General features: G+C 46.9%; 1 protein-coding gene across 5 annotated transcripts in view; it reads right to left on the bottom strand.

Annotated features, from left to right (window-relative positions):
• e4f1 (E4F transcription factor 1) overlaps positions 1-14,959 on the bottom strand; it is a 56,908-nt gene extending 41,949 nt beyond the window's left edge. For all 5 annotated transcript variants that reach the window (XM_070901396.1, XM_070901394.1, XM_070901395.1 and 2 more), the window contains exons 1-2: positions 14,850-14,959; positions 2,812-2,966 (exon numbers count right to left, since the gene is read on the bottom strand). In XM_070901396.1, coding sequence (XP_070757497.1) covers positions 2,812-2,966; positions 14,850-14,913 — 219 coding nt within the window. In that variant the 5' untranslated portion in view covers positions 14,914-14,959. The remainder of the gene's footprint in view (positions 1-2,811; positions 2,967-14,849) is intronic.
• Between the last annotated feature and the right edge of the window lie 1,379 nt (positions 14,960-16,338).

Raw genomic sequence — 16,338 nt, 5'->3', positions numbered from 1 at the left:
GATGGGGGGCCGAGGGGGGGGATGGGGGGCCGAGGGGGGGGGATGGGGGGCCGAGGGGGGGTGGGGGGCCGAGGGGGGGGGGTGGGGGCCGAGGGGGGGGGTGGGGGGCCGAGGCCGAGGGGGGGGGTGGGGGGCCGAGGGGGGGGGTGGGGGGCCGAGGGGGGGATGGGGGCCGAGGGGGGGATGGGGGGCCGAGGGGGGATGGGGGGCCGAGGGGGGGATGGGGGGCCGAGGGGGGGATGGGGGGCCGAGGGGGGGGATGGGGGGCCGAGGGGGGGGATGGGGGGCCGAGGGGGGGGATGGGGGGCCGAGGGGGGGGATGGGGGGCCGGGGGGGGATGGGGGGCCGAGGGGGGGATGGGGGGCCAAGGGGGGGGATGGGGGGCCAAGGGGGGGGATGGGGGGCGAGGGGGGGGAGATCGGGAGAGAAGGAGAGAGGGTGAGAGAGAGAGGGGGGGAAGAGAGAGGGGGGATGAGAGAGAGAGAGAGAGAGAGCGCGGGGGGGGAGAGAGAGGGAGAGAGGGGGAGAGAGGGGGGGGGGAGAGAGAGAGGGGGGGAGAGAGGGGGGGGAGAGAGGGGGGGGAGAGAGGGGGGGGGAGAGAGGGGGGGGGAGAGAGGGGGGGGGAGAGAGGGGGGGGAGAGAGGGGGGGGGAGAGAGGGGGGGGGAGAGAGGGGGGGGAGAGGGAGGGAGGGGGGAGAGGGAGGGGGGAAAAGAGAGAGAGAGGGGGAGGATGGGAGGAGAGAGAGAGAGAGAGCGAAAGAGAGGAAAGGAGTGAGAGAGACAGAGCATAAGAATTTGGAGCAGGAGTAGGTCATTCGGCCCCTCGAGCCTGCTCCGCCATTCAATGAGATCATGGCTAATCCTCTTCCTCAACAACTCCACTTGCCTGCACTGTTACCATATCCCTTGATTCCCTTCGTATCCAAAAATCTATTGATCTCAATCTTGAATATACTCAACAACTGAGCCTCCACAGCTCTCTGGGGCAGAGAATTCTAAAGATTCACCACCCTCTGAGTGAAGCAATTTCTCCTCATCTCAGTCCTAAATGGCCGACCACTTATTCAGAGACTGTGACCCCTGGTTCTGGATTCCCCAGCCAAGGGAAACATCCTCCCTGCATCTACCCTGTCACGCCCTGTAAGAATGTTGTATGTTTCAATGAGATCACCTCTCATTCTTCTAAACTCTAGAGAATTTAGGCCTAGTCTACTCAATCTCTCCTCATTGGACAATCCCCCATCCCAGGAATTAGTCTGGTGAACTTTCATTGCACTCCCTCAATGGCAAGTATATCTTTCCTCAGTTAAGGAGACCAAACTGTACAAAATGCAACAGGTGTGGTCTCTCTAGACCCTTATATAATTGTAGTAAGAAGTCTTTACTCTTATACTCAAATCCTCTTGTAATAAAGGCCAACATACCATTTGCTTTCCTAACTGCTTGCTGTACCTGTACGTTAACTTTCAGTGATGTGTGTACAAGAACACCCAGGTCTCTCTAAACACCAACATTTCCCAATCTCTCACCATTTAAAAAATACTCTGCTTTTCTATTTTTCCTATCAAAGCGGACAACTTCACATTTCTCCACATTATATTCCATTTGCCGTGTTCTTGCCCATTCATTTAGCCTGTCTATATCCCCTTGAAGCCTCTTTGTATCCTCCTCACAACTTACATTCCCACCTAGCTTTGTATCATCAGCAAACTTGGATATATAACACTTGGACCCCTCATCCAAATCATTGATATAGATTGTAAATAGCTGGGGCCCAAGCACCAATCCTTGTGACACCCCACCAGTTACAGCCTGTCAACCTGAAAATGACCCGTTTATTCCTACTCACTGTTTTCTGTCCGTTAACCAATCCTCAATCCCGTGAGCCTTAATTTTGGTTAATAACCTCTTTTGTGGCACCTTATCAAATGTCTGATGAAAATCCAAATACACCACATCCACTGGTTCCCCCTTATCTATTCTGCTTGTTACAACCTCAAAAAACCTCAACAGATTTTTCAAACATGATTTCCCATTCGTAAATCCGTGTTGACTCTGCCTAAACTTCTTATTTTCCAAGTGCCCTGTTACCAGGTCCTTAATAAGAGATTCCAGCATTTTCCCTACTACTGATTTCAGACTAACTGGTCTGTAGTTCCCCGTTTTCTCTCTCCCTCCGTTCTTAAATAGTGGGGTTACATTTGCTACCTTCCGATCCACGGGAACCGTTCTAGAATCTATGCAATTTTGGAAGATGACAACCAATGCATCCACTATTTCTATAGCCACCTCTTTCAAAACACTAGGATGCAGGTCATCAGGTCCAGAGGATTTATCGGCTTTCAGTCCCTTTCATTTCTCCAGTGCCATTTTTTTTTATTAATACTAATTTAATACTTTCAGTTCCTCATTCTCACTAGACCCTTGGTTCTCCACTATTTCCGGCAAGTTTTTTGTGTCTTCTTCCGTGAAGGGAAGAGAGGGGGAAAGGGGAAATAGAGAGGGAAAGAGAGAGAGAGAGAAATTATGTAGCACCATTCACGGCCACAGGACAACACAAAGCGCTTCACAGCCAATAAAGTACTTTTGAAGTGTAGTCACTGTGGTAACATAGGAAATAAGAACAGGGAGAAGCAGGTGATGGGGTAGCAGGCAGGGAGGGAGGGAAGGCAAGAGTAAAGAAGGCACGAAAAAGACAAATGGGAAGGAGAAACAAAAGCAGGGAGTGGGGGAAAGAGTAGGGAGGAAAGTAATACCGGTAAATAGATCGCACATGAAGTTCCAACATGTGAAAGTGGAAGCACCAACTACCTTGGGGGTCGCTTGGTTGACATGTAGATGGTCAGAGCCACCTGTGGACAGAGCCTGGACCCTCTGGCACGCTTTCTGCAGTTTGTGGGTAATGAAAGCCTCCAGGCTGCAAAACTCCGTCTGACAACGGCCGCACTTGTGAACATCATGCTCCTCTGCAAGAAAGATCCTAGTGTTAGTGCAGCAAATATACCCCAACCAGACACAATATGACAAATATTACTCAACTGGGACTGATAGGTTTTTGTTAGGCAAGGATACCAAGAGATATGGAATAAAGGCAGGCAAATGGAGTTGGTGTACAAAGCATGCATTATCTAACTGAATGGCGGAACAGGCTTGAGGGGCTGAATGGTTTACTTCTGCTCTTTTGGCACATTAGTACTAAGAGGATAAGTCAAAGTAGCGATAGTCCTGCTGAAGGATGAAGGAGGTAAGACTTGCATTTATATAGCACCTTTCGTGACCACCAGACATCTCAAAGCGCTTTACAGCAAATGAAATACTTGTTGGAGTGTAGTTACTGTTGTAATGTGGGAAACGCGGCAGCCAAGTTGCACACAGCAAGCTCCCACAAACAGCAATGCGATAATGACCACATTATCTGTTTCTGTTATGTCGATTGAGGGATAAATATTGGCCAGGACACCGGGAATAACTCCCTTACTCTTCCTTGAAATAGTGCCATTGGGACCTTTTGCGTCCACCTGAGAGGGCAGACGGGCCTCGGTTTAAAGTCTCATCCGAAAGACGGCACCTCCGACAGTGCAGAACTCCCTCAGCACTGCACTGGCGTGTAAGTATAAATTTATGTGCTCAAGTTCCTGGAGTGGGACTTGAACCCATGACCTTCTGACTCAGAGGCAAGGGTGCTACCCACTGAGTCACAGTTGGCACTGTAAGCTTGTAGTGGAGAGTGAGGAAATGACAAGAGATACTAAATAAGTACTTGAAGTCATAAGCACCAGAGTTGGGTGTAGAGCAATTATTATTTCCAGAGATGGTACTAAAACAATTTACTCAAATTTAAGGTCAACAAATCACGGAGACATCATGAATTACATCCAAGGATTTTGATGGAAACTAGGGAAGAAACTACAGGGAGGGAGGAGGGATCCGACTATAATTTTCCAATGTTTCAGAAAGAAAAATTATGCCAGAGGACTGGAGGATGGCAAATAAGACTTCTATCTTCAAAAAGGAGACTGGAAATGATAGGGCAGTTAGTCTTACTTCAGTTATTACTACATTACTGCTTAACTTTATATAATTCTTTGAAGGAACAAGAGGGCAGATAAAATTGGAAATAGTTGCTATGGATTTTCAAAATTTATTTTTTATAAGATAATGCACAAGACACTTGTGGTAAAAGTAATGGCACAAGGAATTAAGGGAAGTGTGGCCACGTGGAGGGAGAAATTGTTGGAGGAAGAAAGCAAAGGATAGGGGTAGAATGAAGGGTCTTGGACTGGAAATATACGGTGCACGATGTTCCAGAGGTTGTGACAAAGATATTCTTATTTATTATGTATACAGAAATGATCTGGACTTGGGGATTGTGGGAACAATATTGAAATGAGCTGATGACAGCAAATTGGGAGGCGCTGCAAAATGAGATGAGGATGTGAGATACTGAAGGATATAGATGGACGAGCAGGATGGGTAGGTTGGTGCCAAATTCAGTTCAATGTGGAAAATAGTGAAGTCAATCACTTTTAAAATATTGATCAGTAAAGGAAATACACTTTAAAAGGCAAGATTTGAACTGGCAGAGAGGTACAGAAGGATTTTGATGATGATACACAGGTATTGAAGGTGGCAGTGTAAGTAAATAAGGCTATGAAGTATAGAATACAAAAGAGAGATAATACTGAATTTGTATAAAACCTTAGTTTCAGCTTGGCTCAGCAGTAAGCATTCTTCCCTCTGATTCAGAAGGTCATGGGTTCAAGTCCTGTACAGACTTGACCATTTAATCTGGGCTGACACTTCAGTGCAGTACTGAAGGAATGCTAACTGTTGGAGGTGCCATCTTTTGGATGAGGCGTTAAACTGAGACCCCATCCACCTGTGCATAAAAGACCATTAGCACTATTCGAAGAGCAGGGAGTTCGGCCAGTATCCTGGCCAACAGTCCTCAACTCAACTAAGACCACCAAAAATAATAAATTAGATGGTCTTTCATTCATTCGCTGCTTGTGGGACCAGAGTTTGGGATAAACTGGCTGCACTTCATTCATTGGGTCTAAAACACTTTGGGATGTTCCAAGATCCCCACTGCTCCTGATGATTAGGGTACTTTATAACAATGGCGGAGGTCATCAACAAAGTGCAATCGGCAACTGTTACAGCAAGTGTGACATTTACAGCAATTATGTGCGACATGCAAAACTTTTCTAGATATGATACAAGGTAATGAAATCACAGCAGGAAATATTTTGCATTAAACGTCCCAGTGGTTAGCTGTGATGTTGACTATGGGATAATATCGGAACATTTCCTGAGTTTGGTCTTGTGAAACAGTCAGCTGTGTTTGGTTGGAATCTTCCGCTGTTTTCTTTTTATTTGCCTTCGATTCAATTATTGAAATAAGAGTTTGTAGCCAATCGTATGTGACCAAATTAAACTAAACTATTCTTGTATCTAAGTGAGCATTATCTTCATGCTTGAAAACGAAAGAGCGAGAGTGCGCACGCGAGAGAGAGAGAGAGAGATCGCATGTGAGCGAGGCGTGCCTCTCTTGCGCGCGTGCGAGAGACAGCGAGAGAGCGCGCGAGAGGCAGAGAGAGAAAAAGATATTTGCTAAAATACAAGCGTGCCATCACCCTGCTCCTTTAAAAAGAACACCCTTGATCCTTCCATCCTTTCCAACAAACTGGCTCTTCCTCTCCAATGTCCTTGAACATGTAGCCACCCTATTCTATGCCCATCTTTCCCAGCTCTTAGAATTCTTCAATCCAGTTTGTCTGTTCACAGCACCTAGACTGTCCAGGGTCAAAGTCACCAATTGCATCCTGTGTGATTGTGACTGCAATGTGCTATCCTTTCTTGTCCTCTGTGGCTTCCCATCAACATTCCACACAGTTGATCATTCTGTCCTTCTCTGCAGCCTCTCTCTTCACTGCCTTTCCAAAGTGATTTCGAAATCTTTATTGTATAAACCCTTCCATGGCCTCACCCCTCCCTACCTCCGACAGTCCTGCATCGTGTGCACACCCTATGCTTTCTCTCAATTCTGGCTTTGTTTGCACACCCCTTTCACTTTGCTCCACTTTTGCAGCAGTGAAGGGGTAATTCATGCCAAGCAAGAATTGAGAGCAAAGGGTCTGCACAGGAGCCATTTCATCCTTGTTTCCTGGAACACTCACCCTAACTTCCCCAACCCTCCCCTTGCAACCTTTGTCACCTTCTTCAGAAACGTCCTCAAAAGCTAATTCTCGATACTGATTTTGGTTACCACCCCAATCCTTTTTGATCTATTTCTTGGCTCTTGTTATCTTCACCTCTGTGAAGCAATTTGGAGCGTGTTACTACATTAAAAGGCACTATAAGTGAGTTCTTGTGTATATCCTCAACGACTTGCTTTAATGTAGTAAAATGTCCCAAGGCGCTTCACAGGAGAGTTATCAAACAAAATTTGACACCGAGCCACATAAGGAGATACGATGACACGTGATCAAAAGCTTGGTTAAAGAGGTAGGTTTTAAGGAGTGTCTTAAAGAGTGAAGAGAGAGGCAGAGAGGTTTAGGTTGGGAATTCCAGGGCTTAGGGCCTGGGCAGCTGAAGGCACAGCCACCGTGGGGTGAAAAAGGTGGGGGTTGTGTGAGAGGTTAGAATTGGAGGAACGCAGAAATCTGGAGCAGGTTACAGAGATAGGATGGGGCGAGGCCATGGAGGGATTTGAAAACAAAGAATGTGAATTTTAAAATCAAAGCATTACTGGACTGGGAGCCAATGTAAGTCAGCTGATAACTCAATACTAGTTCTTGAACAGGACCATAAAGCAACTGGTAACAACAAATGATGGGAGGCTGCCAATGCGGGGTACCCCGAGGCCTGCCATCTGTCAGAGGAGGCTGGCTGCAGTGATTCACCTGAGGCAAAAAGCAAACGGGAAAACACTGTTCAACATCTTCAAAGTAGGAAAGTGCCTTCATAAAGGCTCTTGTAGAAGACAAACTATCTTCAAAACACTAAAATAAAGCAGACGGCAGCCAAGAAAGGTACAAGAGACCAAGCGATTTGACTGGTGACACTTGGCGTGTTTACTGGTTGTTCATAAGCTGCCTTTGAGAGACTGGAAAAATAGGTCCACTGAATGGCTCAAATCTCCCATGAGAAGTCAATGTTTTGCACCCTACAGATGTGTGAAAATGTCCTCACAATTTGCAGATGTGCCTCAGACACAAACTTCTTTTACATATTATATCCTTACAGACCCCCTGTCACATTGGCTGTGGTTAACTTGGTGGATACATTATTTTCGAAGATCTTGCATTTTCTATAGCGCCTTTCACATGTCCAGATGTCACATACTCCAGATGTCCCAAAGCACTTCACAGCTGCTGCATTATTTCTAAAGTGTGGTCACTGTTGTAATGTAGCCAAATGCGACAAATACGTTTTGGTGTTACTGGTGGAGAGATAAATGCTGGCCCATTCACCTTCAAATAGTGCCATGCAATCTTTTACATCCACCCGAACAGGCAGAGGGGCCCTTGATTTAATGACTTGTCTAAAAGACAGCATCTCTGACAGTGCAGCATTCCCTCAGTACTGCACGGAAATGTAAGCCTAGATTATGTACTCAAGTGTCTGGAGTGGTAATTAAACCTACAACCTGTGACTCGGGGGTTGTAAGTGTTACCACTGAGCCAAGACTGACACATTACAGGACTACTGCACGAATTAATGCAAAACAAAAGAAATTACTTGCATTTATATAGCGCCTTTCACAACCTCAGAACGTCCCAAAGTGCTTTACATCCAATGAAGTACTTTTGAAATGTTGTCACTGTTGTAATGTAGGAAATGCAGCAGCCAATTTTATGCACAAGCTCCTACAAACAGCAATGTGATAATTAGCAGATAATCTGTGTTTTGCAGTGATGTTGGTTGAGGGATAAATATTGGTCCTGGACACAGGGGCGAACTCTCCTGCTCTTCCTCAAAACAGTGCCATGGGATCTTTTACGTCCACCTGAAAGGGAACACGGGGCCTCGGATTTACTTCTCATCCAAGAAACAATACCATCCGACAGGGCAGCACTCCCTCAGTACTGCACTGGAGCGACAGCTTGGATTATGTCCTCATGTCTTTGAAGTGGGACTTGTACCCATGACCATCAGACTCCGAGGCAAGAGCACTACCACTGAGCCAAGGCAAACACCCAAGGCGTTGCTGTGTGTACCTCGGTCTGGTTCTTTAAGGCCACATGATTTAATTGCCGTAAAAAGGCACATCTTGAGTTGCGAGGGTAATTATTTAAATTATTTATCTGTAAATCCACTAAGCTCTTCCTCAAGGTCAGAAAAACCAGCAGAAAACTGGCTTGCTTTATCTTTTGAAAAAAAAATAAAGTGTTGAGGCCAGAATAAAATATGATGAACTCAAAATGTTATATATATTGTGGGTCTCAGCTAATGTACTGTTCAAGCAAAGTTAGCTGATACACTATTCCATGCAGACAGGAATATAAATATATTATTCTTATGAGGTGAAGCGATGTCTCTTTAAGACCACAAAGTTGAATTGCTGTTAAGCGTTGGCTGTGCACAATTGGTAGCACCCTCGCCTCCGAGTCAGACGGTTGTGGGTTCAAGTCCCACTCGAGACTTGAGCACATAAATCTAGGCTGACCCTCCAGTGCAGAACTGAGGGAGTGCTGCACTGTCGGAGGTGCCATCTTTTGGATGAGATATCAAACCAAAGTCCCTTCTGCTCCCTCAGGTGGATGCAAAAAATCCCACAGCACTATTTTGAAGAAGAGCAGGGGAATTATCCCCGGTGTCCTGGACAATATTTATCCCTCAATCAACATCACAAAATCTGGTCATTATCACATTGCTGTGAGAGCTTGCTGTGCGCAAATTGGCTGCCGTGTTTACTACATTAGTGACTCCACTTCAAAAAGTACTTCATTGGCTGTAAAGTGCTTTGGGACATCCGGTGGTCGTTAAAGGCACTATATAAATGCAAGTCTTTCTTTTCTTTAAGTAAAACAGTTGGTGGGGTCAATGACAGTTTAGGCTACAGGTCAGAAGCCACGGGGATGCTTGGCTTATTTTTTTTTAATAAATATTAGTGTGAGTGTATGAGGCATTTTAATTAGTGGACAGGTTCATCTATAAATTCTAAATAACTGAATTTCTACCTCAACTCCACTTTCCTGCACTATCCCCATATCCCTTAATTCCAATAGTATCCAAAAATCTATCGGTCTCTGTCTTGAATATACTCAAAGACTGACCCTCCAAAGCCCTCTGGGGTAAAGAATTCCAAACATTCACCAGCCTCTGAGTGAAGAAGTCGCTCCTCATCTCAATCCTAAATGGCTGACCCCTTATCCTGAGACTGTGACCCCTGGTTCTCGACTCCCCAGCCCGGGGAAACATCTTCCCTGCATCAACCCTGGTCAAGCCCTGTAAGAATTATGTATGTTTCAATGAGATCACCTCTCCATCTTCTAAACTCTACTCGACCTCTCATTTCCTTACACTTTCTTTCCCGCCGAAGTGTGACAAAGGAATTTGCATGCACAGCAGTGTGATATTATAGATATATAAAATGCATTATAACAGATCTCTCTTGGTGCCAATTACAAGTAGTGTGGGACCAGGAGTGAGGTCTCTGGGCACTGTTTTTCCACTTTGTCGTGGAACAAAACAGATCGGCAGCAGATCGGCCTTCCGTTATACACCCTGCCCGACTTTCCTCTCCAATCGGACAGGGTGCCTGATATTCAACCACCCGTTTTCCACCACCTCTGTCCACACACACTGTTACAATGTGAGCGAATTGCAACAGCAGATTTCAGAGAAATCCAGCCAATGTATTGAAGCAACATTTGACGATGTATGTTAGACAACATGATACTGAAAATAAGAGACCTCAGACATTGTGATATGATAAACCTACCACTTTACAAAATTTAAGACCCATTGGTCTTCCTCCTCAAAACCTCCTATTGAGTTATTTACATTAGATTTGTTTCTCTACCTCCTGTGGTTTTGCAGTATTTACTTTTCGATGTACCCAAATACATCATTTATTTCCTTATTCCTCCTCCTCCCTCTCCAAAACCTTCCTTTTCTCAGTTCTTTATACAATTATAAAAGACAAGTTGATATGTTCCTGTGCGCAGTGCGAAGGGATAAGACAGAGTGTGATCTTCATGCGAAGTAGGGTTAGAGGGTGGGAATGATTAGGCCACAACATGCAGGCGGGATTCTGTCCCCATTTTATTTTACTTTCATTTGTTCCGGTATGTGGGCGTCGCTGGCAAGACCAACATTTATTGCCCATCCCTAACTGCCTTGAGAAGGTGGTAAGCCACCTCTCCTTCAACCGCTGCATTCCTCGTGGTGAAGGTACTCCCACAGTGCTGTTAGGGAGGGAGCTCCAGGATTTTGACTCAGTGATGATGAAGGAATGGTGATATACTTTCAAGTCAGGGTGATATATGACTTGGAGGGGAACGTGGAGGTGATGGTGTTCCCATGTGCCTGCAGCCCTTGCCCTTCTGGGTGGTAGAGGTTGCGGGTTTGTAGATAGTACACGCCGCAGCCACGGTCTGTTGGTGGTGGAGGGAGTGAATGTTTAACCTGCCGGTGGATGGGCTGCCAATCAAGTGAGCTGCTTTGTCCTGGATGGTGTCGAGCTTCTTGAATAGTGTTGGAGCTGCACTCATCCAGGCAAGTGGAGAGTATTCCAGCACACTCCTGACATGTGCCATGTAGATGGTGGAAAGGCTTTGGGGAGTCAGGAGGTGAGACACTCCCCGCAAAATACCCAGCCTCTGACCCGCTCTTGTTGCCACAGTATTTATGTGGCTGGTCCAGTTAAGTTTCTGGTCAATGGTGACCCCCAGGATGTTGATGGTGGGGGATTTGGCGATGGTAATGCTGTTGAATATCACAGGGCGGTGGTTAAGACTCTCGCTTGTTGGAGATAGTCATTGCCTGGCACTTAAGTGGCAAGTAACATTTGCGCCACACATCAGCCCAAGCCTGAATATCGTCCAGGTCTTGCTGCATGCGGGCATGGACTGCTCCATTTTTTGAGGAGTTGCGAATGGAATTGAACACGGTGCAATCAGCGATCGTCCCCACTTCTGACCTTATGATGAAGCAGCTGAAGATAGTTGGGCCTATGACACTGTCCTAAGGAACTCCTGCAGGGATGATTGACCAACAATGCTAGGTATGAACCCAGTCAGTGGACAGTTTTTCCCCCCCGATTCCCATTGACTTCAGTTTTACTAGGGCTCCATGATGCCACACTCGGTCAAATGCTGCCTTGATGTCAAGGGCAATCATTCTCACCTCACAAATGTATGTATGTTTGGACCAAAGCTGTAATGAGGTCTGGAGCCGAGTGGTCCTGACGGAACCCTAACTGAGCATCGGTGGCCTCGTTATTGGTGAGTAAGTGCCACTTGATAGCACTGTCAACAACACCTTCCGTCGCTTTGCTGATGATTGAGAGTAGACGGATGGGACGGTAATTGGCTGGATTGGATTTGTCCTGCTTTTTGTGGTCAAGATATACCTGTCCGGCAGTTTTCCACAATGTCGGACAGATGCCAGTGCTGTAGCTGTACTGGAACAGCTTGGCGAGAGACACCGTTAGTTCTGGAGCACAAGTCTTCAGCATGACAACCAGGATGTTGTCGGGGCCCATAGCCTTTGCTGTATCCAGAACGATATTTTCTATGTTTCTATTGGCGAGAAAGCAGGAATGGGGTACTGAAGTTGAATGTTCAGCCATGAACTCATTGAATGGCGGTGCAGGCTAGAAGGGCCGAATGGCCTACTCCTGCACCTATTTTCTATGTTTCTATGATCAATCATTTCTTGATATCACATGGAGTGAATCGGATTGGCTAAAGATTGGTTTCTGTGATGGAGGAGGCGAATATGAAGCATCCATACGGAACTTTTGGTGCAAACGCTTCAGCCTCGGCCCATCATTGAGGATGGGAATATTTATGGAGCCTCCTCCTCCCGTTAGTTGTTTAACTGCCCACCGCCATTCATGACTGGATGTGGCAGGACTGCAGAGCTTTGATCTGATCCATTTATTGTGGACTCGCTTAGCTCTGTTTATAGCATGCTGCTTCCGCTGTTTAGCATGCATGTAGTCCTGTGGTGTAGCTTCCTCTCATTTTTAGATATGCCCGGTGCTGCTCCTTGCATGCTCTTCTGCACCTTCATTCACCTGATGGTAATGGTAGAGCGAAGGATATGCCAGGCCATGAGGTTACAGATTGTGGTGGAATACAATTCTGCTGCTGTTGATGGCCCACAGCGCCTCATGGATGCCCAGTTTTGAGCTGCTAGATTTGTTCTGAATCTATCTCATTTACGCGCTGGTAGAGCCACACAACATAATGAGAGTCTTCAGTGTGAAGGCGGGAACTTCGTCCCCACAAGGACTGTGCGGTGATCACCGCTACCGATGCTGTCATAGACAGATGCATCTGCAACAGGTAGATTGGTGAGGACAAGGTCAATTAGGTTTTTACCTCGTGTTGGTTCCCTCGCCACCTGCTGCAGGCCCAGTCTGGCAGCTATGGTCTTCAGGACTTGGCCAGTTCAGTCAGTAGTGGTGATACCGAGCCACTCTTGGGGATGGACATTGAAGTCCCCCAACCAGAGTACATTCTGTGCCCTTGCTACCCTCATTGCTTCTTCTAAGTGGTGTTCAATATGGAGAAGTGCTCATTCATCAGCTGAGGGAGGGTGGTAGGTGGTAGGAAAGCAGCAGGTTTCCTTGCCCATGCTTGATCTGAAGCCATGAGACTTCATGGGATCCAGAGTCAATGTTGAGGACTCCCAGGGCCACTCCCTCCCGACTGTATACCACTGTCCCACTACCTCGAGTGGGTCTGCCCTGCCGGTGGGACAGGACACACCCAACGATGGTGATGGAGGAGTTTGGAATATTGGCTGAAAGATATGATTCTGAGAATATGACTATGACAGGCTGTTGCTTGACTAGTCTGTGGGACAGCTCTCCCAATTTTGGCACAAGTCCCCAGATGTTAGTGAGGAGCATTTTGCAGGGTCGGCTGGGCTGGGTGTGCCGTCGTCGTATCCGAAGCCGGTGCCGAGGTCTATGCCAGGTGGTCCATCTAGTTTTATTATTACTGTTTCAGATCAGCCATGATCTTATTCGGCTCGAGGGGCCAAATGGCCTACTCCTGCTCCTATTTCTTATGTAGCGGTTTGGTACAACTGTGCCTTGCTAGGCCATTTCAGAGGGCAGTTAAGAGTCAACCACATTGCTGTGGGTCTGGAGTCAGAGAGGCTAGATCAGGTGAGGACAACAGATTTCCTTCCCTAAAGGACATGAGTGAACCAGATGGGGTTTTACAACAATCCGGTAGTTTCATGGTCACCATTACTGACACTAGCATTTTATTCCAGATTTATTTAATTAATGGAATTGAAATTCCCCAGCTGCCGTCGTGGGATCTGAACTCACGTCTCCAGATTATTAGTCCAGTCCTCTGGATTACTCATCAGATAACTTAACCACCATTTTCAAGTTATACATTTTGTCCCTATTTTGATATATTACCTTTGGTCTATTTGATATTTGTAATTAAATACCAAACCTTGGGATATCTGGAAAGTGGAGTACAGCTGATTGGAACATAGGAGTTCCTCTGTCTGGGCTGAGTTGCTAAGGGATGCAAAATTGAGGTGCTATAGCACCATCACTGGCGGTTGGGTGTAACTACAGAGTGACAAGTTTACATAGTTTTCACTATAAATGCAAATTTATAAAAAGGCATGAAAAAGTTAAGTGTGACAATGGGAAGACTTACATTTATATAGCACCTTTCACCAGATGTCCCAAAACATGTAACAGCCAATTAATTATTTTTGAAGTGCAGCTACTCTTGTAATGTCGGAAATGCTGCAGTCAATTTGTACACAGCAAGCTCCCACAAACAGCAATGTGATATTGACCAGGTTATCTGTTTTAGTGATGTTGACCGAGGGATAAATATTGGCCCCAGGACACCGGGAACAACTCCCCTGTTCTTCTTCGAAATTGTGCCATACAGTCCTTTACATCCCCCCCCTCGGCCGAGAGAGCAGACATGTCTCGGTTTAACATCTCATCCGAAAGACGGCCCCTTCCGACAGTGCAGCGCTCCCTCAGTGCGGCCACTGGAGCGTCAGCCTAGATTTGCGACTTGAACCCACAACCTCCTTCTGATCCAGAGGTGAGGGTGCTGCCCACTGAGCCACTGGCTGACACACAAGTGGGGTTTTTTTTGTAGGCAGGGCAGATTTTTAAAATATATTGTGGTCATTCCCTCCTTTCCTTCCAATGGTCAATTTGTATTTCATGCTGAAGCTGCTGCTAGCACAGATCTGCTCTGTGACAGATCGCCCTGTGTTACCCTCCCAGTGATCACCATACGCCATGAATTAAAACAGAAGATGCAGGTGAGGCCCGGACCATAATCCAGGCCTGACTGAGTGGCTGCGGTCACTATCCCCGAGCTCACTTCAGAAACATGGCGGAGGGGGGCCAGTGGGGTGGAGGTGGGACAGTGGGGGGTGGGGGAGGGCAGCATTATTTACCCACGGCCCGGGGTTTAGGCAGCAGCCGGTGTCGAGACGCCCTGGGTCCGGGTCCAGCCTGAATCGGCCCCCCGGCCCAGCCTGACTGACCCTGGCCTTGACTCTCAGGCCTGAGCGCCTCCGGCCCGGGTGTTTCCTCCCCCCCCCCACCCCACTCTGATAGCGCTGGGGCCTAAGGCCCGGAGCCCCAGGCCGCAGCCGAGGCCTCGCGTTACCTTCCTCCCCGCCGCCGTCCGGGCCCGCTGCCCGCCGCCTCTCTGCCGTATTCTCGGAATTCATCGGGACTTCCTCCCACTTGTCGCAAGGAGCACAAAATGGCGGCTTTACGACCTGCCGCCAAAGGTGGAGCCAGCGGCGGCCCGTGCGCCTGCGCGTGTCAGTGCGGCTGCGCGGCGCGGGGCAGGCTGGGAGGTGTAGTCCACCGTGGTTCCAGTGGGACCTTTCACCCTGGGATAAAATCAGAGGGACTGGCTCGCTTTACACCTCAAAATCTTAATTATCAATGGGGTAGTGCCAATTGTAAAAGTGGCTATACAATATTTATATAAAGTATGCTCAGGAACATGTTATTTTCCACACTTTAGTTCGAACATTTTTCAGAAATTGAGAGTTGATTTTTTTTTATATATGCCTAACTACTTTCTGATGTGTACCAGAGAATACTGTGTTGCGTGATCTAGTGATCTATTATAGCAAAATAACATTCTTCATTCTTGGCTCTTTTTGTCCTATGCCATTATACCTTTTTGAACTTAGAACTCACTGTTTGTGCTAATAGTATATTGTCAAATTGTTTGTTGTACTCCTGTGAAGCGCCTTGAGACGTTTAACTACATTAAAGTACAGTAGCATAGTGATAATGTTACTGGACGACTAATCCAGAGGCCTGGACTAATGATTCAAGTACAGGGGCAGGGAGGTCTTACTACAGTTGTACAGGGCCTTGGTGAGGCCACACCTTGAGTATTGTGTTCAGTTTTGGTCTCCTAATCTGAGGAAGGACATTCTTGCTATTGAGGGAGTGCAGCGAAGGTTCACCAGACTGATTCCCGGGATGGCAAGACTGACAGATGAAGAAAGACTGGATCGACTAGGCTTATCTTCACTGGAATTTAGAAAAATGAGAGGGGATCTCATAGAAACATATAAAATTCTGACGGGATTGAACAGGTTAGATGCAGGAAGAATGTTCCCGATGTTGGGGAAGGCCAGAACCAGGGGTCACAGTCTAAGGATAAGGGGTAAGCCATTTAGGACTGAGATGAGGAGAAACTTCTTCACTCAGAGAGTTGTTGACTTGTGGAATTCTCTACCACAGAAAGTTGTTGAATCCAGTTCGTTCGATATATTCAATAGGGAGTTAGATGTGGCCCTTATGGTTATGGCCCTTACATCGAAAGGGATCAGGGTGTATGGAGAGAAAGCAGGAATGGGGTACTGAAGTTGCATGATCAGCCATGATCACATTGAATGGTGGTGCAGGTTCGAAGGGCCGAATGGCCTACTCCTGCACCTATTTTCTATGTTTCTATGATCTGGAGAAATGTGTTCAAATCCCACCACGACAGCTGGGGAATTTCAATTCAGTTAATGAAATAAAATCTGGAATAAAAAGCTACTGGTGACCATGAAACCCCATCGTTAAAAAACCCATCTGGTTCACTAATGTCCTTTAGGGAAGGAAATCTGCCGTCCTTATCCAGT

Source organism: Pristiophorus japonicus, chromosome 15 (genome assembly GCF_044704955.1).
Source record: "Pristiophorus japonicus isolate sPriJap1 chromosome 15, sPriJap1.hap1, whole genome shotgun sequence".
Lineage (NCBI taxonomy): Eukaryota > Metazoa > Chordata > Chondrichthyes > Pristiophoridae > Pristiophorus > Pristiophorus japonicus.
This window is presented reverse-complemented; position numbering and strand designations above follow the sequence as displayed.